Source organism: Eleginops maclovinus, chromosome 16 (genome assembly GCF_036324505.1).
Source record: "Eleginops maclovinus isolate JMC-PN-2008 ecotype Puerto Natales chromosome 16, JC_Emac_rtc_rv5, whole genome shotgun sequence".
In the NCBI taxonomy this organism is placed as follows: Eukaryota; Metazoa; Chordata; class Actinopteri; order Perciformes; family Eleginopidae; genus Eleginops; species Eleginops maclovinus.
The window spans coordinates 18400938-18424305 of NC_086364.1; the positions used below are offsets into that span (position 1 = coordinate 18400938).

General features: G+C 41.9%; 1 protein-coding gene across 1 annotated transcript; it reads right to left on the reverse strand.

Annotated features, from left to right (window-relative positions):
• Positions 1-8253: 8253 nt before the first annotated feature.
• On the reverse strand, positions 8254-22691 carry LOC134878143 (protein FAM83G-like). Its single transcript, XM_063903992.1, has 6 exons — positions 21977-22691; positions 20532-20699; positions 15006-15130; positions 11736-14459; positions 11573-11593; positions 8254-10008 (listed from the first exon to the last, which is right to left on the reverse strand). Exons 1-4 carry the CDS (start codon positions 22427-22429, stop codon positions 13835-13837), a joined length of 1371 nt encoding a protein of 456 aa, XP_063760062.1. The 5' UTR covers positions 22430-22691; the 3' UTR covers positions 8254-10008; positions 11573-11593; positions 11736-13834.
• Positions 22692-23368: the final 677 nt, after the last annotated feature.

Consider the following 23368-nt stretch of genomic DNA (forward strand, 5'->3'; position numbering starts at 1 on the left):
CTATTGTTGATTTTCAAAGTCTCCTCAACAACTTTTATGAGGCAATAAATCATTTTTCAATAATAAATGCTTCTGCACCACATTCACACAACGACTTCTTTTAAACCCCATTGTAGTCAAATCAAGTGCGTTCAGAGGCTCACAGTTTTTTATACAACTAATGAACGTTTTTTGGCAGGTGACTGGAGAAAAATGAGATAACAAACTTAAAGTTCAATGAGTTTTATTTTCTGTTAGATACATTTGTCATTTTAACGATGATATTCTGAATTCATTCCCACCATTTCTTGAATGAAGACCTAAACGAAAATGACAGATGATGGTCATTTGAACTTCTTTGTTACGTTTGCCATAAGTGCATTGTTTGTTGTGAAATCTCTGGAGAAGGGCTGTGAAAATAGAACTGAAGATGAACTCTTCTGAAGAAAAAAAAAGATTTAGCATCCCAAATAATCTTCTACTACCTGGGGGTCATCCTGGACACAACCCTCTCCTTCCAGGCTCACATCCAATCGGTCACTAAATCAGCTTTCTATCGTCTTAAAAACATCTCCCGACTCCGGCCTTCACTCTCCGGCTCTGTGGCAGAAACGCTCATACATGCATCACGTCCCGATAAGACTACTGCAATGTGGTCCTCTCCGGGGTTCCCAGCAAAACCCTGGAGAGGCTCCAGCATGTCCAGAACTCTGCAGACAGAGTTCTCACCCACACCAAACCATGGCTGCACATCACCCCCACCCTCATCCACCTTCACTGGCTCCCGGTCAAGTCCCGGATCACTTTCAAAACCCTCCTCCTCACCTACAACTCTTTGCATGGTCTCGCTCCAAAGTACCTATCAGACGTCCTCCATACCTGCACCCCTACACCCAGTGGCGGCTGGCCAATAGAGGGCGCTAGGGCGCCGCCCCACCACTCACCTCTCACCACATTTCCTTGAATAAGACATAAAAATAATAAAATAAAAATGAAATAATAAAATAAAAATATTTCGAAATATATGTATATATTTTTTTAGATGTGCAAGATAAATATTTCATAGTTAATGATGAGTAAAGTTGTTTCGTTCGTTGACATTGTCTGATTGGTGACGTATTTCCGCCCTGGGGCGCAGGAATCTTTGCCCATAGACTCTCGTTAAAAGTTGTACATGCGCAGTAGCTCCTCTTCAATACAAGAGATAGGACGATGTTGGGGCGCACCTCTCCTGCGCCCCGAGCTGAATGCAGCTGGATTTGGCAGCGGGGCTGACGTCACAGCCTTCTGTCATAAAGTATGTGTATTGTCCATATGATATATATTATTTAAATATATAGATATAGAGATATATCTAGAGATATATCTAGAGATATATCTAGAGATAGATAGAGAGATATTTATTATATATGTATATTGGCCATCTGTATAGTAATATAGCACATCTGTATATTTGTTCATACTACATCTGTTTATACTATGCCAATTATTCCCACCTCTTTATACTGCCCTTATCTTTACATAATCACTCTTAACTGCATATACTATACTCTATATATCACACTTGTTTCTCTTTGCACTTCTATCTATCTATCTATAATGTTGTTTTTGTTGTTTTCATTTATGTAAATACACTCGTTTGATACCTTAGTATATGTATGCATGCTTTTTTTATATATATACATTTTGGAGTTATAGCCCCCCCTGGAGAAAACTCCACCAGCCGCCACTGACTCTGTGGCAGAAACGCTCATACATGCATCACGTCCCGATTGGACTACTGCAATGGGGTCCTCCCCGGGGTTCCCAGCAAAACCCTGGAGAGGCTCCAGCATGTCCAGAACTCTGCCGACAGAGTTCTCACCCACACCAAACCATGGCTGCACATCACCCCCACCCTCATCCACCTTCACTGGCTCCCGGTCAAGTCCCGGATCACTTTCAAAACCCTCCTCCTCACCTACAACTCTTTGCATGGTCTCGCTCCAAAGTACCTATCAGACGTCCTCCATACCTGCACCCCTGCACCCCTACATGGAGCCTGCGTTCCTCGGACACGGGCCTTCTCTCCATTCCCCCTCACTAGCCTCCGAACCTTTGGTGACAGGGCGTTCAGTGTTGCGGCCCCCACCCTCTGGAACGCTCTTCCTGCAGAGATCCGCAATGCTGCCTCGCTGGACATCTTCAAATCCGCATTAAAAACTCACCTCTTCACCATAGCCTCTGACCACTAACTCATTTTAGTCCCCCGTTCTTCTACCATATCTGCCATTTTTGTTTTCTATTCTATTTTACTCTATTTTTCTACTCTTTTGTTTGCCCTAGTTTTTTGTTTGTTTATTTGTTTTCTGTCTGTCCTCACAAAAGAAGAACGCGGCCTTGGGTACCTAGAAAGGCGCTATATAAATTCAAATTATTATTACTATTTATAAGTTAAATCAAACAGGATGTCAGCATTTTAATTCAAATGTATTTTGATTCCTGGGGCTTATGTTTTCTGTCATTTGAGGATTATTTGCTCTGATTTCAATGACTATAATGAGCTTTAGTCAAGTAGAATTTTCCTCCTGACATAATATAAGTAAATAACAAAGGATCAAGCACTAGACATGATATTTAAATGCCAAAGTTAACTACGCACTGATCTTTAGGAGGAGCTGAACAAGCCCATGCACCTGACTGCCCTGTGAAATATGTAAACATGGCTCTCACGCGCCTCCTCACTGCGGATAAAGACATCCCCTCTACATGAGTGAGGTGCTGCTTGGTCTGACAATCCATTTGACTTTTGCAGTCGGGACTATTCAGGTTTTTTAAAAGTTATTTTTAGGGCCTCTGATTCAGTGCCACATATGAATAGTCCATTGGACACCCTGTCAGCTGGTGTTAGAAACTGTACGGCCTCCAGAGTACATGACACCGTGAGAGAGTTGTCCCTTAAAAAGTCTGTGCAGTCAGCACCTGAATCCATGCTACTCCCAGAGGAAAGCAGAAAAACTTAACCTACAGCCAGGTGATAAAACTATTGCACGGCGGTGTTATTATGAAACAGGGTGAGCCCCGCAGCCTCTGCAAGCTGACACCGCACATTTAAGTGTCTTGGTTTGCCACCAAAAGGCGCAAAAAATTGCTGTTTCAGTGATTTCGCTGCCGTCCCACCTTTCTTCCCAGCAATGCCAAATGACTCTATTATTTATTATACAAAGTTTGATATAAAGTAAAGCAAAGGAAGTTATTTTCAACATCTCTTCAAACACTTTTCATTGCAAATGTGTTTCCGCTGCTTATCCAACTTCATGCTCATTCTGTTGTAACAAATCTATCCCATAACCGGCATTGTGATATTGTTACACTTTGCACATCCTCTTTGTGGAACAGCATCGTTTCATGAGCATATTTTGTACCGTAATGTCTGGTTTCTGGCCTCTCGTTGCTGGCTATGTTCTAAGGTGGGACGCCACTGAAGGATCCTGTTTAAGTTGCACATGACGTTGAAACTCCATGAAAAACAAACAGTTGATTCTTTAACTTCAGAAACTATCAAATGATTATTATTCCGGTTCGGCCACAAGAAGGATGCTTCAGCAGTAAAACACAGACACCAGGGGAGAAGGGAACGTGACAAGCAGCATCTTCATCTTCCGTCTTCGCCCCGAGTCACATAAAGAAATGGGAAGGGGCACGTGTGTGTCTTTAATCAAGTCCAAACAGGCTAAAGGGACATTTCATTACCCAGAGGACCGAGCGAGCACGAAAAGTTGCTAATGAAAGAATGACTCACATCCCGTGCCGGAAATTGTTGACATCAGAGGGTGTCTTGACTAAATCCCCTGACCACCTTCACCTTCCCACACACACACACACACACACACACACACACACACACACACACACACACACACACACACACCTCTGTTCTACCGGCAAATTTGGAAGTCAGCTAACTTCTATATTTATGTGTGTGTGTGTGTGTGTGTGTGTGTGTGTGTGTGTGTGTGTGTGTGTGTGTGTGTGTGTGTGTGTGTGTGTGTGTGTGTGTGTGTGTGTGTGTGTGTGTGTGTGTGTGTGTGTGTGTGTGTGTGTGTGTGTGTGTGTGTGTGTGTGTGTGTGTGTGTATGTGTGTGTGTGTGTGAACCCATTGTGTCATCCTTGTCTGTATTGCGACCCCTGAGGCTGAGTGGAAGTCTGGCATTATCATTTATGATGAGCTTGGAGGGCTTATCTGAGTGGATGACGTTACGATGAGGCCTATACGAGATACTTTTTGTGTGTGTGTGTGTGTGTGTGTGTGTGTGTGTGTGTGTGTGTGTGTGTGTGTGTGTGTGTGTGTGTGTGTGTGTGTGTGTGTGTGTGTGTGTGTGTGTGTGTGTGTGTGTGTGTGTGTGTGTGTGTGTGTGTGTGTGTGTGTGTGTGTGTACGTATCAGCCCTAGTAACTAAGTCTCTCATCTCCATATAAATGGCCTTAGGGAGAGGGGAGCTTTCTATTTAAATGTGATTGTTTGTGTGTTCGGCTATTCTGGGATTGAGCCAGCACTATCATGCAGTCCAATCATCCACAAACCAGGATCACAAGACTTCCATGAAAGCTACTGTGTGTGCTAGTGTGTGTTTCCCTGGTGAAGAGTTTTGCATGGTTTTTTTGAGATAGTGCGCTTACAAAACCTCGCAGTGTGTTGCCGCTGAGTTCCAGTTAATGTCGCACTGCTGGCTGACTGAACAGGTTACCTGCGTCTGGCACGTATTCACACCCCAGATGGCTGTTTCTTTTTTTTTCCTTCGGGTTGCTGCCTGTCTGTCCCTCCAACATACCATCCAGGCTCCACCCAAGATAATATTAAGCAGTAAACACAAACCGCAGGTGAGAACACATTGCTTCATAGGAATATATAACAGAGGTTACATAAACAATCCAAGAATATCAACTTTTCCTTTATGCTGCTACAGATAATTAAAGTTAACTAGTGTTTTTGGATTCACAAGCAAGTCAGCTTTTTAATGTAGCCCTAAAATATGCATTTTCAGGTTCATATTTGTATGTAGTGTCTCTACAGTGACATGTCTCCATGCTTTAATGTTCCAAAAGCTCTTTATTTGTCTCATACTGCCTGTGCTGCAGCACCTATTTTCCTGAAACCAGAGCCCAGTCTGGTCAGATTGGTTAGCTGGTTAGCTCTGTTGTGATTGGTGAACCGCTTAGAGAGATGTCCCGCCCATCAGCCTATCACGTAAAATGTGTTGGTTACTAGAAGTGTGAGTGTTACGTTGTGATGTCACTAGGTCACAAGAGTAAACAAAGCAGTCCAATGGAGGTGTTTCAGGCAGAGGGGGGAGTGAGTGGGAGAGAATCTTTAGCGTTAGGAATTTTAGCCTTTGCAGACCATTTACAGGCACGAAAACGTGTACAACACACTACAGGGAATAGAACATCCAAAAAGCATAACACGGCCTCTTTACATTTTACAGAGAATCATAAGGTTGTGATGATCCAGCAAATTGTGACCTTTTCTATTATTACCATAAATATTGGTGCTACAGTTTAATTTGACATACACATGCACACAGTCCTGCCTATACTCACTACAGCACCTATAGTGTGTATAAATCAATAGTCCCCATGGCTCCTATATGAAAAGCTTTCACTGAATATCACAGCGCCCGTCTGTTTTGGCAAATTACTGAACCTCCAAGACGTCAAACTATATATTTTTAGCTTTCTTTTAAAGATTTTCATTTTCTGCACCCTTGGAGGTGGGACTGACAACCACGGGCAGGGGAGGTAGAGTAAGCATTTTGAGATGTTGTTATAGATTGTTGGATCGCACACTTAAATAGAAACGCTAAAACTTGTGAAAAGCCTGTCGTAGATGCTGACGCCAACAGTCTATTTTGCAGATGTCATGTTCCTGTTTCTCTTGCTGTATATCTCTGCCTTTCCATCTTCCCCTGCCTCGTGCTTTACTCTCAGTTTCTTTCTGTTCCTCGCCTTTTGCATCTCAGTCGATTTTTGATAAGGAGGGATTTTCAGTTTCTCACTCTATCTGTTTCTGCTTTCTGCATCTCAATCACTGCTCTCCTCTTCACCCTGTTTCCTCCTTGTGTGCTATGAGTGTGTGTGTGTGTGTGTGTGTGTGTGTGTGTGTGTGTGTGTGTGTGTGTGTGTGTGTGTGTGTGTGTGTGTGTGTGTGTGTGTGTGTGTGTGTGTGTGTGTGTGTGTGTGTGAGTGTTTGACAGTGTCTGACTCATTCTAAATCTGGATGTGTGACCCAGAAAACTATTCATAAAGCGTATTTCATCTCATCCCAGCTGACAGGGGAGGTTAACAAAACTGCATTTACACAATTTCGATATATTGTTATTTTTTGGTATATGCAGAATATGTAATCCAAATATAACTTTGTCAGTGTTTCTGGTCTTTTATAAAGCACTGTTTCATGTTTTCTAAACTCTTCATGTCAACATGCAGATACTCAGCCTCTTGTATAGCTGAAACATGCTCATGGTGTTTTAAAGAAATAGTTTTACATTTCAGTAAACAATTATTCTCTAATACACTTTCTGTTCAAGGGTTTGATGAAACGATTGAAACCATTTTTGTTTCGTTAGGTCCCGATAAATATGAGGAAACAGCCTGCAGGCAGTTAGCTTAACTGGATACAGGAAACAGCTAGCTAGCTAGCGTAGCTCTGTTCAAAGGAAGGTGGTTTTGAGTATAAAACTGAACACCAACTCTGGGGGATATTGTGCTCCGTAGTATCTCTAGGCGCTGAGAAATTGCCTTGTAAGGAATTCAAGGAAGTTACTGTTCACAGCCAAGGAAGGGTCCAGCCCAAAATCATCCAGGAAAACAGCTAATTGCCATTTATACATAGAGGATTAGCTGGGATCAGTTACTTCTTGGAGTTTCCGTTGTGTGCCTTGCAGTTTTTAACAAAAAAACATGATATTTGGGGGGCCTTGATGTTGGCTAGCTGTTTTCTTTGAGGCTAGCTGTTACTCCAATCATTTTGTTTAACTATGTTAATCAGCAGCTAGCTCTAGCTTCATTTTCACTGTACAAACACGAGTGGAATAATTGTTGTCTGACTCTTATTAAGACAAGCCACAGAGCCAAATCAAGGTGTTCTTCTACAGCTGACATAATGAATAATAAGCAATGTGTGGAAGTTTGTCTTCTTCTCGCTACTTAGGCTATACATGCAAATTCATTCATTCAGCCCTCAAATGTATCACTTGTCTCTACTGGCATGCCATCTGCTTGTACGGCACACATATACAACCTCAATGCATGATGTTTCACACACCATAGCTGCGAGATTTTTAACTGTGAAAATAAAGTGTGCATCCTCACACCTCAGCTGCAGATTTTTACACCACTTACACACCCTTGATATTTTCAAGAGGTGCTTCTCTGCTCCCTGTCCGGTAACATTGTTCTCTTGGACCATATGTAATGTTATTCATTATACAATTTTAATTACAGTTGATATTTGCAGGATTGTGACAGATGACCGAATCCTGTAAAGGCACAGTGGCATTGAACTTAAGCTTTGCTCACCTCTTTCTGACCATTTTTGACAGGGCTGAAGAAATACACTGACATAAATCAGATGTTTAGACGGCATGCATGGCAGCTCTAAAGGGCAGCCATCCATGATTCATAATCTATATTTCATAAAAGACATTCAATCCTGGTTGGCTCTGGGAGAAAACATTTTTCATCTCAATACCTCCCTCAGGAACAAACTGGAACGTCCAACTCAAAACAAAAATGAGCACACACACACACACACACACACACACACACACACACACACACACACACACACGTAGTGGGATTTACTGCAGTAAAAGAAGCTGGTTTAGAAGAAAAACATAAACAAACATTAAGTGCACAAATGTAATGTTTGTGTACGATAATAACATAAAAGACTGGAGCTTTTCTCATAACAAGATAAGACAGGGGCCTTTTCTGCTTTAAAACACGTGGATTATGTGCACAACAGCCAGTTGTTGTCGTCTATGTATGTTTTTGTCATGCAAAAAGGGCCGCTGCACACTGCCCCCTTTCCTTCCAGTAAACTGTACAAATCTCTGTAAAAATGTATGTTTTGCTTGGGCTTAGTGAAAAGCATTTTGAATATAAATTGGATGTGGTGTAAACAACAAATAAATCGATTACCAGCTCTCTTTTATGTTTTGATATAGATAAGTGTAAAGCTCGCAGTGGAAGTATATAAAAAAAGGTCGAACACAAAACAGAAACGAGATGAGACTCTGCATCACACGTTTTTTAATTCAAATTTGTACCACAAACACTCTTGAACTTTAACAATACAAATGTGGGAAAAATGCTCCCACTCACTCACAGTATAAACAGCTACTGTCATGAGGAGAGCCATTCAAATGATTTTACTGCCATCAGAACGGAAAGCAATTGTAGCAAATAGTAAATCTCTGTGTGACATTCAATGGTTTCCAGCATTGTTCAGAATCACACAAAGTACAAGTACATCTGTAAATACAGAATGTGTGCACATTAAACATGTCATAGAACATATTTCAATACACTCCCGGTTACTTAATATTGGAAGCACACATTCACAAACTATCCTACTGTAAGGAAAGACAATCCACCACATTCAAAAGATTTCTGAATGAAATGACAAAGCAATAGAGAAAGCAAGCGGAGATTTATGATGTTTAGCTTCAAATGTTTCAGAGATCATGGAAACAACTTTTTCTTTTGTGTGTGATCCACAGTTTATGTACAGATAATGGAGGAAAAGCAGCAGTTTTATGTTAAGTGAAATACTTTTAAATATATTATGTTTTTGGTGGTAACTCAAACAATTTAAGCATTTAGTATTTACATTTTCACGCTCTGTTTTTTACATACAACTCAATTATAAAGTTGTTCAATAACTAGGGAGCCCTGGGTGAAAAAGACCATAAAACCATTGCAAACCATGTGATAACTCCAGAAGTGCAGTCCATTCATAATATCAGAGGTCAGAACCTCAACGAATGTAGTTACTCAGAAAAGGCAGCTGGATGTTCAACATGAAAAGTACGTTTCAAGTTTAAGATGCAGAACAGTAGAAAGAAGAATTCAAAGGAAAAGGAAAACTACTTATCCAATCACACTTTGTTTGGTCTTATAATGAGCAAAACATCATGCGTAGGAGTGGTTTCATACTGCCACGTGGAAAACAACTTAAAGTGCATCCTCCGTCTGACGAGACAGCAGCCGGTCAACACCGTGAGTCATGGGTCAAAGTTCAAAGTTCAGTTCAACGTGTAAGGTAGAAAAGCTCGCTCTGTTAATTCTCTTTTTGCTTTCACAGAACACATACCGTGTCAAGGCAAGCTTTGTTTTGGAGGTGTATCTTAATTTATTTGGCCTGATGTGCTACAGTAAGACTGATGGTAGCAGACTAGCTTGTGCTATTGTGTCTCTGTCCATAAGCGCTGCCGCTGCCTCTCTTGCTCTGCGCTGGCAGCCGGCTCATCTTCTCCTTCAGGCCCTTAAGGCTGTACAGCCTGCTGAAAGTGACACTAAATGGATTTTTTCCTTCCTCCTGCCAATGTGCCTCCTGCAGTGATCCCGCCTGGTTCTGGGACTGAGTATGAAGTTGCAGCCCTCTGTGAGACTGTGGGAGGAGAAAGGAGGTTTGGGGTTTTGGGTAAGCGTGTTGATTCTGCATCTGTCCAGCTCTCGTTCTGTCCTGCGCTGCTGAAAGCTGTCGAGAGAAGAAGCTCTGCTGGCTTTGGGAGACTACAGCCTGCTTCTGCCTGGTTCCGACAGCACCCGCATTCACAGGAGGAGGCGGTCTGGATGGCGGTCTATGAGGAAAGATGGCATTACCAGGGAGCACCTTGCTTTCTGCCTCGTTCTGCTGGCGGCTCTCCCTGGGCCCTTTAGCCCAGTTGGGTGAGAGGGCTCGAGAGGGTCGCGGTGGTGGGAAGGAGGAGGACGCTTCTCTGTCCTGCTGCTGTCCTCGTGGAGGGTTGGGAGAAGCATGCAAAAGCTAGGAAAGAGAGAATGGAGATGAGAATAGAATGATGTATAATGAGGTATCAATACATTTAACGAGGGTTTTTATAACACCACTTTTTCATTTTGATGAAGCTAATAAGTCTTTAGACACCATTCATCCCTCCCTCCCTCCCTCCCTCCCTACATCGAATAATCATTCCCTCCCTAGATCCCTTCCACCCTTCTTCCATCTCTCCGTTCATCCCTACCTGCATCCCTCCATCACTACCTTCCTCCCTCCCTTATCTCTTTTTATTTAATATGCTGCATACTCTCTGTATTCTCGGGGGGCTCATATTCAGATCAGAAACACACCTTGTGCGTAAATGGAATTGTTGCAAATGGAAAAGAAGTACTTGGGTGCAAATGTGAGATATATGTTTTAATATCACTCTAGTGAATATTACATGACAGCAGGCAGTTAAAACATGCCAGCAACACCTCTCCCACTTGAAAGGACTATTGTTAGATAAAAAGCGTGGACTCAGGTCAGTGGTGAGTGAGTAAGACTACGGCAATGAATGCGAAACTATCAATCTTTTACCGATTCATCAATGTTGCATCAGTGTGAGCGCGTGCTGCGCTTCATTAAAAGTATGTCCCTTTCACACACAGTCTGCTTGTTCAATAATGAACAAGTGCAGTGTGTTTCAAGTTTGTGACGCTCAGTCGGTGCATACTCAACACAGCTACACACACACACACACACACACACACACACACAGATTTTCCAATAGGACATTTAATTTGTATAAACCAACAGCTGATTTAGTATTAGTTTGATTAGCATGTTAAATTAATTTGGGTTAAGGCAGTATATGTATTTGATTATTGAATAATAGCAATAACATTCATCATGTTAATTTTAAAGGTTATTTTTATTAAACATGAGCTTATTTTAAAAAGAAAGTCCATTAATGGGCAAGTTGAGAAAAAATGACAGAATGTCAAAATGCTAAATATGATGCTACCACACTTAGCATTTAGCTAATTTAGGTTAGAACAAAAACTGGATACAGAGGAAAAACAGCTAGCCTGGCTCTGGCTAAAGAAACCCAATTATACAAGCACTTCTAAAGGTTACTTATCAATAATCTTTTTGGTTTAGTTTGAACTGACGTTGGACAAATTGCCGTTTTTGTTTTTAGTGTCTGAGTGTCTCTTCCTGACCAGGACATCTCGTCAAACAGAGAGCCAGGCTAGCTGTTCCCTCAGTTTTCTATGCTTTAGGAACAGGTTTGATTGGTTTCAAAATTAGGATCTCAGATATTGTGTGAAAGCATGTAATCAACTAAGGAAGTTTCATTGTGTCAGTCACCATTTCTTACAACATTTAATTATACAGAGGCAAATGTAATGCTCAATACAGCAGAAAATACAGGCATGAAAATAGGCATAATAGTAACTGGAGATTTTAGTGATCATTAGTGCTACTGAAGTAGACATTTCCAAAGTGGATTACTACAGTAGAATAGGGTAAAATGATTCTAGTCTAAAACTACTTTCACTACCACCTGTTAGATACGTCGTCGAAAATCTGGTTTAACTGTGCTTACCTTTTATGTCACTGTTGTTCGCTGAGTGGTTAAGGAAATTAAAAAGTACAAGTTATTTTGGTTAATAACCTTCATAGTAGTTTTGAAAGGATTTGTTCTGTGTGGTGAGGACATGTTTTATGGACTTCAGAGATGAAATCACCCTTCGCCTTACTGTTCATACCTTTTGTCCGTCAGTCGCCTGAGGCCTGTTCATCCTCTCCACGTTGTCTCCGGCCTTCTCTGTGTCCGGCCTCTTTCCCTCAGAGAATCCCTTCGTTAGTTGAAGGTCATCTGTGGTCCTTCCTCCTTTGACCTGTCTCTCTGCTGCTGATTCAATGAGCACCTTCTTTTTCTTCGGCGCTTGAGGTTGCGCCTCCTTGTTTATGTCGCCTGTCTCTTTAACATCTTTTAAATGGTTAGCTTTTCTCTTAGCCTCCTCGCTCAGCTTCCTCACCTTTTCTTCCTCATGCTCAGATAAACTCTCTGTTTCACTACTAAAGGTATTCATGTCTATACTGCCTAATGTACCAGCAAGAGAGTTAGAATTTATGTATACAGGACTGGTAGCATTAGCATTATTTGTGTGTGCTAAGCTAATATGCTCCTCTGTCATCACATGGTTCAGGGGAGCTAATTGCTCAAGGACAGGCTCTTGGAAAGGGCTCTCACAACATTCGTAAAACTCATCTGAAGTGGTTGAAGGAGCGGAGTCAGTGCTTGGTGATATATAACCATCAGGTGTTGGCGTTTGAAAGTCTGTAGTGTATGTGCGAAAATCCGAGGTAGGCGTTCGGAAATCTGGGGTGGGCGAACGTGGAAGAAATCCATCCGGAGTGGGACTGCGGGTCAGAGCCGTGAGGGAACGCAATTCTCTCTCGGATGTCGGCGAAAGCAAGTCTGGAGTGTGTATTTCCGAGAGATGTAATCGCAGGGGTTTTTCAGGTGTGTGTGTGCCTCCTGGTGCTTTAGAAGGTTTTGGTTGGATGTTGTTGTGTGTTGTGTTATGTTTGGCAGTATCTGGTGTACTGTCTGCGGGGTGTTCAGGTGTCAAACTTGGATTACCTTGCTGACTGTGTGTACCTGCATGTGTGCCATCAGTGTGTGTTGGCACCTTCAAAGAGTCCGACTCGGCTTTGTGTCCGGCTATCAATTGCATTCCTGCTCTGTCATCTCCTCCAACATCTTCCTCATTCTTTGGTTCTTGGGAAATCACACTCCACTTTTGTTGTGGTGCTTCTACCACATTTAAAATGTCCATTGCAGTTTTCTGCGCCCCTGTCTCGCCTTGGCTGCCGTTCTGCAGTTCTTGGACTATCTCAGCCACTTTTTCAGGCGATGTTTGCACCGTTGTTGCTACAGCAGGTTCATTTAGGACCATTACTGGTGTTGTGCTTTTCTCGGCTATCGGGACAACTCTGACCTCTTGGATTTTCTGGCCATTGTCGGTGACGTCGCCCTTGATAACCAGCTGGACAGTACGAGGTTTAGGAATGGGTGGTGTTGAAGCCGCAGATGGGGATGCTGAGGACAAAGGGAGGGCAGGATTGAGAGTTGTAGAAGAAGAGGTGAGAGCAGGAATGGAGGAAGAGCTAACAGTGGTTAAAGGAGAGCAGTAACCGGGATTCTTGCTTGTAGTGATGGAGACGGGACTGTTTCCAGAGAGGGGGGTTGAACTGACAGACTGTGGGGAAGGCTTGTGGCTGTTGGTGGTGGGAGTCTGGATGATAGGAGCTATTTCAGAGGAGTTTTGTGACTGTGTGTGATCAGCCTGCGATTGTGAGTCTGTATGTGTCTTTGATTGTGTGTGTGGTTCTGTGTTTGAGATCACGTCAGTAGGACTATGCAGGTGTGAGTCTTGTGTACAGCTCGCCTCCAGGGCTCGTGTCCTGCTCCCAACCTCCTCTTGTCCGTTTGAAATACTGTCAACTTCTGTTTTAGTGTTTGACTCAGAGAGGGTGGTGACAGTTTGCGTGGTGTGTGTAGATCCTTTAGTGTCAGGAGGGGATGTTTCGCTTCTGGATTGGGGAGAAGTTAGTGCTTTGAGTTGAGGTGTGTTGTTGTGGCCTGCATCTTGTTTGGGGGAGGTGTTCGAATGCTTGTTGTGATTGGTCGTAGTGTTTTTGTTGGACTTAGACTGTGGTACGGCTGCAGGTAATTTCTTGACAGGTTCCTCTGTTTTACTTTTGATCTCACTAGGACCTTTGTTGGGTTTAGTTGGCGGGGCTACATCTACCGCCGCCTCTTTAGCCTTCGTTTTTTCTTGTGCCGGCTGGAGTTCATTCACTTCCTTCTGTTTAATCGTAAAGTCTCTCGGCGTAGCGACCTCGGCAGGATTTCTTTTGCCTTGCTGAAGGGACTGCTGAACCTGATTGCTTGGCTGGTTTCATACATCTCCGACCTCTGTAGATGGACCTGATTTTGTTTTCTGTTATCACGGATGTTAATGAACCCAATGACATCACTGGCCGGATCTGGCTCTGGCCAGGTGGGTAGGTATGACATCATGCATGCTTTTTCTAGATCTATGAGTCCGGGGTGTGTGGGCGGAGCGTCCTGTGTGGCTTCTTTATTAGCCCCTTTCCCCCCACGCTTTTTGGTTCCCTGGTTCTTGGAGTCGTCTGAATTTTTGGGCTCTGGAGGAGGAGTTGTGTTTGGGTTGCCCAAAGCAACCAGGGCATATTTGGCGCTGTACAGTTTCCTAACCATCTCAGCAGACGGAGGGACGACTGCGGCAGGTGCTGGGATGGGCTCCGCTTCAGGTTCAGGCTCTGTGGCGTCCTTACGGAGGTCTACTGAGTGGGAGGTCGCATAGAGGACTCGAAACAGCTTGTCGAAGGTCTCCACTGCCTGGCCTGTAATCACGGAGATGAGATTTCTGTCCAGCCTCGATGACGACCATGTGAAACTACAGAACATAGAGCAGATACAAAGTTAGACTACTTTTAAGCACAACACAATATTAAATGCTGGCAAAATGCCAATGACTGAACTATCCATCAACGTAGAGACTGCACTGTGCATGCATTTAATTCCCTTGTGCGTTGGATACATCTAAAACCTGTTGGTCTTGCTTGTAGAGATAATGCTACCAGACACTAAGAAAACATTCTTTTTTCAGATTTCATCACACCAGGCTCAAAGACACAAAGAGAGGTGGAGCACACCTAGATAATCTGTTTCTTTCTTTATCTATAGTTATGTCTTTCATACAATTTCTTTGAAAAATACTCACACACACACACACACACACACACACACACACACACACACACACACACACACACACACACACACACACACACACACACACACACACACACACACACACACACACACACACACACACACACACACACACACACACACACACACACACACACACACACACACACACACACACACACACACACACACACACACACACACACACACACACTCTAAGTGTACCGACCTGTAGGATCCAGACACAGCTTTGTCTCCATCGATGAACATGAACCTGTGTCCCATTCGCCCTCTGATCTTAGTGCAGGACCGGGTGTAGAACTCTGCTCCATCTGTGCAGCGTACCCGGAGGTTCTGTAACATGCAAATTCAGAGTTATTTTATAACCTGTGACCTGCATGAAGTAATGGTTACACAACAATGACAGTGACCAATTCATCTTCCATTAATTACAGTCAGATTACAAATGTGTAGGGTTCATACATTTATTTTTGGTTTTACTGGAACATGTTTACATGCTTTACGTAAATACATATTGTCTGTATGAATATACCAGCATTGGCCCTTTATCTCATACGTTTTGTTTAAGCCTAGCTGCAGGAAAAAAAACCCCTATCTGCTCAGATTTGCATACGGGACAAGTATACCGTTGCCAAGGTAGTTCTCAAGGCGTTTACATACTCAGATGGGGAGGAGTATTTTAATGAGCCTGAATGTGACACAGGAAGTAAGAAAGCTGAATGGGTTGTCCTTTTTATCAGTTTGACGGTTGGTAAAGCTATGTACCATAATGTAGGTGCACAAGCATTAAAAAGGTGTTTTTCTGAATGATATTTCAAGACTAAGTTAAAAAAGAAGTACATTTGCAGCTACAGATGGGATCACACGGGCCACAACACCAAACCGGACATATCTTTGCAGTGTTGCAGGCTGCTTTCTACTTTCTCCATTCCAACTCCCGACTTCCTGGGCCCTCGCTCGGACCACACCCTTCGATGAACTCTGCCTTTGTTTGGATCTCATCTACACACTTGTAAAGTTCCGTAACTACATCTTATGGCGTTGACACATCTACCAACAGATAGACAGACATATAAACACCTTGCCACGTAATCCAGATCTCCTCCTGGGAGTTGTAGCTACAGTAGGTGTGTCCAGGTGTTTACAATGTCTTAATGATTTATGTCTTCCATCTTTACATCTCACCATATTCTATAGAAGTTGAAACAAACTGTACACTCTACGTGTATTTAAAACAATTAAAACCCTACAGCCATACAGTACAAAGACGTCATTAGCAGTAATTTATCTTCATTTAAGCAAGTAGCCACACTGCTTAGCAATTACACAGCACATTCAAACTAAGTAATGTGATTAAATCTTACACAACCAACATTTAATTGCGATTGATCCTATTGTAATCTCTGTCTTGTCTTTACTTGACTTTGGTGATAATATCTCGGTCGTTGTTGGAACTTGTGTTCCGCTCCTCTCTATCTGAAAAACACACCATATTTACTGTAAACGATAAGTCTTTAACGGGCTTCCCTCAGATTAAAAGCTGGTGTCCCTCAGGGCTCATTTCTCAGTCCACTTTTGTTGAGCACATCTAAACACAACTGCTGTGAAAAGGCCTACAGGCGTGACTGTGTAGCTGTAAAGCAATATATTCAATGAGGGCTAACACTTAACCAATCATTATGATAATACATGGGTGGTACAGTATATGAACCTGCATCATAAAAGAGTGTAATAGTGTTTCAGATAAGAGATTACACGAAAAGGAACCTCAAACAAACACTTTCTATGTTCGATTGCTCTGACTCACTTGCTGTTAAACACATCTGTTCCTAAGAAATAAAAGAAGTTAGTTATTTTATTTCTTAGGAACAGATGTGTAATTCTGTCAGAGATATGCAGGCCTTTGTTTCCCATAATCCATTGTTGAACATCAGTAGTTTTCCATTAGGTTGCATAGTTAGGAAGTGGTTATTAGCTCCATTCAAAACAATAAGGAAATACCATGTGATTCAGGTTCTAACAAGGTGTTTCTATTATGTTGGTTATCAGTAAATGGTCCATATAGCAGTACTGCATGGTGTAAATAATATATTTGAAATATGGCGTCAAGGAACTATGATTTCAATTAAAGTCATAGCTTAAGCTGTTGCTTTCTGTCTGACATGGTTTGGTAGTAAATATTTAGCTCTTTGTATGCTGATTCAGCTCTCTTTCCTACTGATAAATTATAACATTTTGCCTTACCATACAAAGTAGGGTATTGTGAGTTAACATTTAACTTGATCTTGTTTTCGGGAAAGCTGTAAGTTCCTTTGAAAAGACACAAATTAATGAGCCAAGTCAGTGTCAGGGGCCAGGTCCTGAACAGAAGAGCAGCCAAATAATTCCATAACCAGTTATCCTGATGCAGCAGATTATTCCTGGTTGGCTTTTCTCACAGCAAAAAAACTCCACCCTACTTTGGTCCCACCCTTGATTCTCTCTTCTCCGCAGTACATTCCTTTTCTCAACTGATTAGATACAATCAGCAACTTGCATTTCTTTGTGTATTCAACTCTGTAAACTCTAGATGATGAGAGCTCAAGCTGTCCTATAAAGAATGTTGTGTAAAAACACAACCACCATATTAAATTGCAAAGCATACATAGCTACGCACAACACCACAGCTAACAGAAACACTGTGCATTTGAACTAACCAATCAGAGCAAATCATTTCTTGCTATTATCTGGCAAGGTGAAGGGCCCATAAAATCTCCAGAAACTCCCTTGGACATATTTGTGTAGTGGCCAAATGGTGGTACAACAACTTCACTGTGAGTTACGTGACTTCCTTGGGATCATACTTTTTCCCCTTTGACTTACATCGGGGAAAAAAAAGTCTGTCAGTGGATAATGTTTGTTTCTTACATGACTCACGTCCCAGAACGAACCCTGCTCTAGCCCTTATTTTAATCAGTAGGCACTAAAAGTTGTAAAATGCTATGTTTTACTCCCTGTCAACTCATTTGACTGAGCCGAGACCTTCAGTCACACTAGTATCTAGGAAGCGTGGCTTAAGGAAAATGAAAGTGTGCATGTTTTATGGGCCAAATGATGTGGAAGATGGCTGGAAGATCCAGGGAAGATCTAGGGAGTTTTGTATTCAAAAGTTAGGCCCGTTGGGCTTCATGCGCCACCGAGCAACGTTCAAGGGAATTAATTGGGCACTGCTTTCAATGCTGTATCCAGTTCTCTTTATACATCCATGCCAGAGGGCGTGGGAGAGATTAATCTGGCACCTTTTTGCCTATACCCATATCTCCTACAACATATCGGCACTTCATACTATCCTCCCTATTCTATCCTCCCTCTTGTCACTTACAGTAACACCTGTCTTCTTCTCTTCCTGTCAACCATCATCTTAATAAGGCAGAGCAGACAAAAGACCTGTGATAGGGGTTTTCTGTCAGAGTCTGAAGGCTACAGGATCATTTAAATGACAGACATCGCCGCAGACAGAATATTATCGGGATGTAGACATATAACATTTTTGTGGTTTTTTTGTTCTCGAAGTATGCCAGCTGTCAAACACACCTGTCGGAACCCAAGCTAAACAGGTGATCTATTTGTACAAACACAAAGCTTTCTTAACACGTGAATGACACTGGGGCTTAAAAGAAATCTGTCTTATTTAATGATATTCACTTTAATGTATTTCTGCGGTAAAGCTGTGTTACACTACTTTGTATTGTACAAAAATATAAAACCATGCATGAAACAAGTAGTAGTGTGTGCTGATTTTTATTAAATGGATACCCATTTATTCCATGAGCCAGGGGTTTATTTCTGGGATCAAACATTAGACCTAATTAAATGCTGGTTTAAGGCTGAAAACCAAGCAGTTGCCATGAGAATTAAAACAGGCAGCTAAAATAAGAATCATTTCTCATGTATAATTGTCATATGTTTATATTTAGAAATCACAAACTACCACATGAGACTGTGAAAATGTCTGCCGTTTTGCTCATAATCCAGATACAGATGGTACTTTAAGGCAGTCAAGCTGTTGCTGCATTTGCAATTCAGTTAAATTACTCCAAGGCATACACTGGCAGAGGAGAGACAGAGAGTGTGTTTTTGTTCTCAATGCCTGACTTCTTCCTGCCGAATAATGATCTAAACCAGTGTATACCTGAGCAGTAAATACCACTTGGAACATAATTAGTTAAACACAGTGTAAGCCTTTGTGGAAAATGCCAAACCTTGCTTAAGCAGAGTAAATAAAAACTGCATGTTAGATGCTAAAAGGCTTAGCATCTACAGAGCAGCGTTTACGTGTACGAATAACAAAACAGTGCCGGTCAACGTGTCCGGGAAGATTTCAATATTCCTAGCAAACTGAAAAAAAAAGGTGGTCAAATAATATACTTAATAATAAGCTTTAAATCAGTTGATAGGAGGGCTATAGGAAGAAGATGTTGCTGCCGACTTAAAATGAATGCTGTCTTAATGCTTTTTCTTAAAAGAGTCTAGTAAATACCGGCTGGAGGAAACACGGCCACAGAGATACTCTTCCAGGCTGACGCGGCAGCTAGATTAAAAGATTTCATTCTCAAGAGAAGAATCCACTGATGAAGCACATCTGTACTTTCCCTGTAACTTAAGTCTACGTGTCTGTACAGGACCAAATGTGTTCTCTAACTGTTCTTCATGGTAGCCGGCCAATAATGGAATGAAACAAACACCCAAGGTAGACACAAGGAAGTAAAACATGCATCTACAGTGCCAGCTGGTTGTTATTTGAGCTTGTGTGTGTGTGTGAGAAAGTGATAGAGGGCATGTGCTTTCACTTATCCATGCATAAAAAGAGAACCTCTTGACTTCAATTGCCTCTCTTTTCTTCATACTATCAATTACTTTTTGTGTTCAACAACAGCGCCTTACACATTTACTTCAGTTTCATAACGGCTTGATTATTCTGCATAACTAATCATCTGGAAATTCCCCTGTGTGATCAAAGGAGCAAAGATTACTTCTCCTTTAGTGAAACATTTACACTGTGTGAAACTGCAACTACGAGATGTTATCCTAACAGAATTGATAGTTAACTCTAATTTTGTGTCAGCCTTTTATTCCGGTGATCATATTGGTTAGTTAGTCAGTTGAACAGGGTGGTCTAGAGCAATATGTGGCAAAAACAACAATGAATTTTACATAACACTCATTGGCTCTGAAGAAGAATAATGGTGGATGTGTTTTAAAGAGGCCCTATTATACTTTCCCTCTCCTGTAGTGTGTTATATAGGTTTTTGTGCATGTAAATGGTCTGCAAAGGCTAAAATCCCAAAGTTTCTCTCCCACATACTCTCCCCCCTTGCCTCGAACTCCTCCTGTGGATTCCTTTGTTTACTTCGATAACATAATGACCTCAATATGTAACACTCACGCTTCTATAAGCTAGCCCTCCAACATATTGTACGTAATAGACTAAGGGGTGGGACATCTTTAAGTGGTTGACCAACAATCAGATCAGACGGGGCTCTGGTTTCAGACAGAGGGTGAAAAGAGATGCTCCAGCACAGGCAGTATGAGAAAAATAAAGAGCTTTTTGAGCATTAAAGCTTGTAAATATGTCACAGTAGGAGGCACAAAATACAAATATGAACCTGAAAATGAGCAGAATAGAGTGTCTTTAATTCTAGCAACAACTAAGCCTTACTCTTTGATGCTTAACATCAGACTGGTGCTGACTGACCTTGAAGTGTCCGGCATGCATTTGTGCCCTCTGACACATGGACCGGAAATGAGGTAGTGTTGAGCTTTCCAAAAGGATGTAGACAGAAACTTTCCTCTTGAAACTGGCATCGAGCAAATCCCTGAAGATGTCAACATCAGTAAACACATCCATCACTACTGCTATAACCTGGAGGCAAAAACACACAACACCTGCATCACACACACTTGGAAATACAAAAAAAAACATAGTTCATGCATGAAAGTAAGTAAATACATGCACATACTTATAACGAATACACACCGAAAACAAGCCTCAGGCATAACTGTGAGGTTACTGAAAACATGACAGTGGTGACTCTTTGGGGCCAAACAGGATTCAAGTTGTTCCTAGTTTTGACTAATTTATGATCTCACAAATTATGAAGAGATCGTTTAAGGGAAGCTTTTCAGTAAAATTCCCAGAGGTTGGTGCATTCGAGTGACACGTGTCTCAGCTGCTATAAAGTAGAACATGTCACATTAATCTAGTGCCTTCAGATGAGTCAGCTGCTAGACAGTCAAAAAAAGCACACTCATATGCATCAACCTATGCAAAAAAAGCACATAATCATGCAAATATCCAACAGAATCGTGCTTCCTTGTTACAGTGGCAGTCCCTGATAAAGCAACTTAATCAAGTTGCACTTTACTCTTCATTGTCTCATGCTGTCATCCGTCTGTACTCTGACCTCACACTGACTCAGTGTCATTGCTGCTCGTGTTAACACAATGTCAACGTTACAGTTTATCTTTTGAATGAGTACAGAAGGTCAGAGAAATAAGTGTAAACCAATATCCCTTTTGACAACAATAGAGTCAATAGGGTTCAAGATTACAATCGCCTTGCATGTGTTTCTTCAGAATTTCTCTGGTGTTCCCTCAGCAGTGTTAACAGTACTTCTGAAGTACACTACAGAGAAAATACAAAATAGAAAAGCGATAAAGGAAATATGTGACACAGCGGTGTTACTTGTTGCACAGCCATTTACTATGTCAATGTTACAGTTCTTTTTTAAAGGGTACAGCAAGTCAGCTTAAGCCAGACAGTCACGAGGCATAAGCCACAAAGAAGAGCACAAATAAACAGAGAGAGAGAGACAAATATTGCTCAGCCATATGTAAATACTAAAAGATTACACAGACAGTTTCATATTTTCAAATAGCCCAAGGGAAAACGCCCTCAAATTAGTTTATTGATTTTATGTTGTTTACAGCTTTGTAACTGTATTTGAAGAGGGTTCATTTTCGGTTTTAGTAGATTACTTCAATTTGAAAGTGGAAATGATTGCATAAACAGAGAAAACGTTTATTTATTTGTCTGTAAAGCACTTTGATCTGACGGTTTTAAACTGCTCTACAATTAAATCTGAATTGTATGGTATTTATTCATTAGTGTTTGTCTTCATTTACAGTGGCACACCATACCTTTTGCGCCTGCGCAATCATTTTCCTGATGACCTCCTTGATGTGAGCCTGATCGTCCAGGGGTGGCTGCGTGTACACGGATGTGCGTGTAACCCCCCGGTAAGAGGCGCAGTCCGGCCACCCCAGGTCCATCTGTGGGATGGACCTATCCGACAACTCGGGCCAGTAGTGCAGAGACAGCGCTGTCTGATCTTCCCCTGCATCCTCCGGAAAGATGTCTGTACCCGGGTCATAGGGCTCCACCGTCTCCGCGAGAGAGTCCAACTCCAGGTCCGACAGAAAGCCGCGCAGGCCGCGAGCCCCCAGGTACTTAAAAAACGCCTCGCGACCATCACGAAGGAAAGCCTCGAGCGCGAGCCGCTGGTCTTCGCTGTACAAGAACTCCGGTTTGGACTCGTTGGTCCGATGGTTCACGTGGTTATCGTCCAGGCACTGTAACTGGGACAGAGCCATGTCTCAAAAACAAACACTAAAAATCCAGTTTAGTTCCTCTTCCAAACTTCTCCAAACGTGTTGCATAAAAGTGCTCCTCTGTGGTCTAGACAGCTGAGTAGACAATCTCCAGACTTGTTGCACATAACTTCACGTAGTTCCCCCAGATTCCTTTGAGCGGCCATGGTGCTTTTAACACTCGGCCATTGTCATCCCCACTTCAGAAGAAAAGATTAACCCGGGCAGAGAGCGAGCGAGACGCAGAGTGAGTGACACCCCGCTGAAGGCACCGCCCGACAGGTGTGACCCTGACAGCAAAACACACACACACCCACACAGAAGCACCTTTGTCACGTGAGCTGTAAATCTGTCCAATTTACCATCAGAGGTGATATAAGTATTCTGATCTTGTACTTAAGTAAAAGTAGAAATTCCAAAGTGTAGGAATACTCTGTTATAAGTAAAGTATTGTAATCAAACTGTTACTCAAGTAAAAGTACAATAGTATTGGCATCTCAATATACTAAAATACCAAAAGTGAAATTACTCATTATGCAAATTGGCCCTTTAAAGGTGGAACACATTTTAATTACTTAATTTACTGCTGGGTCCCATGCACATTTAATCCAGATGTAATGTATTATTAAATGAGTCTTATTTAAGTGTTCATCATAGTGTTTGCTTTAGATTATTGACAGATATCAATAATATATATCTTCAAAGTAACTAAAGGTATAAACGTAGACTAAATGTACAATATTTACCTCTGAATTGTTGTGGAGTAGAAGTATAAAGTAAAATGTAAATAGTACAAGTACCTCGAAATTGTACTTAAGAACAGTACTTGAGTACATGTATTTAACATCACTGAATACCACGAAGGGAGAAAAGGTTTGAGTCTGACTCGATAAGATAAAATAAATAAGTGATTAACCAGGCAGTTTATCCCTTATTAACAAT

What these genes read in the sequence shown, in the direction of transcription:
- LOC134878143 (XM_063903992.1), bottom strand. Translation starts at nt 22,429, where the DNA reads ATGGCTCTGTCCCAGTTACAGTGCCTGGACGATAACCACGTGAACCAT. An exon ending in TGCATGCCGGACACTTCAAG is followed by an intron (nt 15,131 to 20,531) that starts GTCAGTCAGCAC and finishes TGCATGTTACAG; the next exon opens with AACCTCCGGGTACGCTGCAC. An exon ending in GCTGTGTCTGGATCCTACAG is followed by an intron (nt 14,460 to 15,005) that starts GTCGGTACACTT and finishes TATGTTCTGTAG; the next exon opens with TTTCACATGGTCGTCATCGA.